Source organism: Myotis brandtii, unplaced genomic scaffold (genome assembly GCF_000412655.1).
Source record: "Myotis brandtii unplaced genomic scaffold, ASM41265v1 scaffold145, whole genome shotgun sequence".
Lineage (NCBI taxonomy): Eukaryota > Metazoa > Chordata > Mammalia > Chiroptera > Vespertilionidae > Myotis > Myotis brandtii.
This window is the reverse complement of record NW_005355204.1, coordinates 1,103,609-1,105,295: the sequence shown is the minus strand read 5'-3', so window position 1 is coordinate 1,105,295 and position 1,687 is coordinate 1,103,609. Positions and strand designations below refer to the sequence as shown.

The following is a 1,687-nucleotide window of genomic DNA, read 5'->3' as shown; positions in this document are numbered from 1 at the left end:
GAGATCAACCAATGAGCTTGTATGCTCGTATGCATAACCCGTGGACACAGACAATGGGGTGGTGATGGGAGCGGCTGGAAGAGGTTAATCGGGGAAAAGGAGGACCTATGTAATACTTTTAACAATAAAGACTTTAAAAAGTAAAAATTTAAAAGATTAAAATAAATGAAATAAAAATGTGTCTGTTTTTTAAAAATATGGTCTGCTTTTCAGCATCTGCTTCTGTCTCCTCTCTCATCCCCCTTCCCCTCCGTATCCTGTTTTCATTGGGGCTGCAATGAGCCCGTTGCTGCGTCAGGGCCCCTTACACACCTAACAGTCCCCTTGCACGGAACTGTTTGTCTGGTGGCTGGGAAGCAGGCGATGCATCGTGGCTGACAGCTCCCGATGCCGGTGGCCTGAGAGCCGCTCACTGTGACAGGATGGAGGGGCTGTGAGAGGCCCGGGTGGGGGGAGCACAGGGCCCTCAGCTCCTCGGGGATTGAGAGTCAGTTCCATGTGGTGACGCTGCCCTTCTCTGCTCCTCCAACAGCCCCCTGAGCCTGGAGAAGGGGAAGCAGCTGCTGGCGGACGTCACCGGCCTGCTCCATGTGCCCACGAGCGTCCTCGCAGACACCGAGTGAGTGTGGGCGCGGGGGCTCCGGGTTCTGTTCTCGGCCGCGTTCTCAGGCTCCGTTTCATAAACTGGTTTGTGAGGGAGAGCCTGTGCCTGTGGCTCCTGCTAATCACCCTGCCGGGAAAATGCCTCAGGAAGACAGGAAGGGAGAGCCCGGGGCTGGTGAGTTACTTAGATGAGCTGTAACGGATGTGGTTATAAGAATTCTCATCAGCACTGGCCAACCGGGCGTGGTTCCAGCCCTGCGGCTCCAGAATCACCCGGAGGCTCCCTGCGTTCCTCTGTCCTCGCCCGCCCCCCTGCATGCAAGTTGGAGCCTTCAGCGAATTCTCAGTCAGCACCTAGTAGGCCTTTTGCTATTTCCTGGGAAGTGGGGAGCACTGAGGACAAGCACCAAGTAACAGAAAGTGTGATGGGGTCACCGGCACAGGTGCCGACGGCGGCGGGCCCAGCTCAGAGAGCCGGAGCGCGGGCAGTGCTGGCGGTCGCAATGCAGGCGCTGCTGGGGACTAGAGGTAACGCTGAGCTGAGCTCCTGTCGATGGGACGTGACGCGGAGTGTTCACTATGGCCCACAGACACGCAGGTGTCCCTGGGGGCCAGGTGTTTATTGAGTGCCCACTGTGACCTGGCCTTGTGCTAGGCTGGGCCCGTGGGGCAACACCGCCCTGCACAGACCTTACCACTTCCTGGGAAAGGCAGACACATGCGCAGGCGGCTAGCGTGGAGGGCGCATGAGATGGTATGGGGAAGCTTCTGGAAGAGGAGAGCTGAGGACAGGTAGCAGACAGGCAGTGCACCCCCAGTGCCGGGCAGTAGGACCCACACAGTGAGCATTCTGAGTGTAGAACGTACACTGGCCCAGAGCCACAGTGAGCCGGGAGCTGCCGGTGCTCCCTCATCTGGGCGCACACACCTGGGCACACACACCGGGTCCACACACCTGGGCACACACACCTGGGCACACACCTGGTGCACACACCTGGGCACACACACCTGGTCCACACACCTCGGCACACACCTGGGCACACACCTGGTACACACACCTGGGCACACACACCTGGCCACACAC

The 1,687-nt window shown here is 58.7% G+C and overlaps 1 protein-coding gene across 1 annotated transcript in view; it reads left to right on the top strand.

Annotated features, from left to right (window-relative positions):
• PTPRN2 (protein tyrosine phosphatase, receptor type, N polypeptide 2) overlaps positions 1-1,687 on the top strand; it is a 496,295-nt gene that overhangs the window by 200,624 nt on the left and 293,984 nt on the right. The window contains exon 11 of the mRNA XM_005861191.2: positions 533-619. Coding sequence (XP_005861253.1) covers positions 533-619 — 87 coding nt within the window. The remainder of the gene's footprint in view (positions 1-532; positions 620-1,687) is intronic.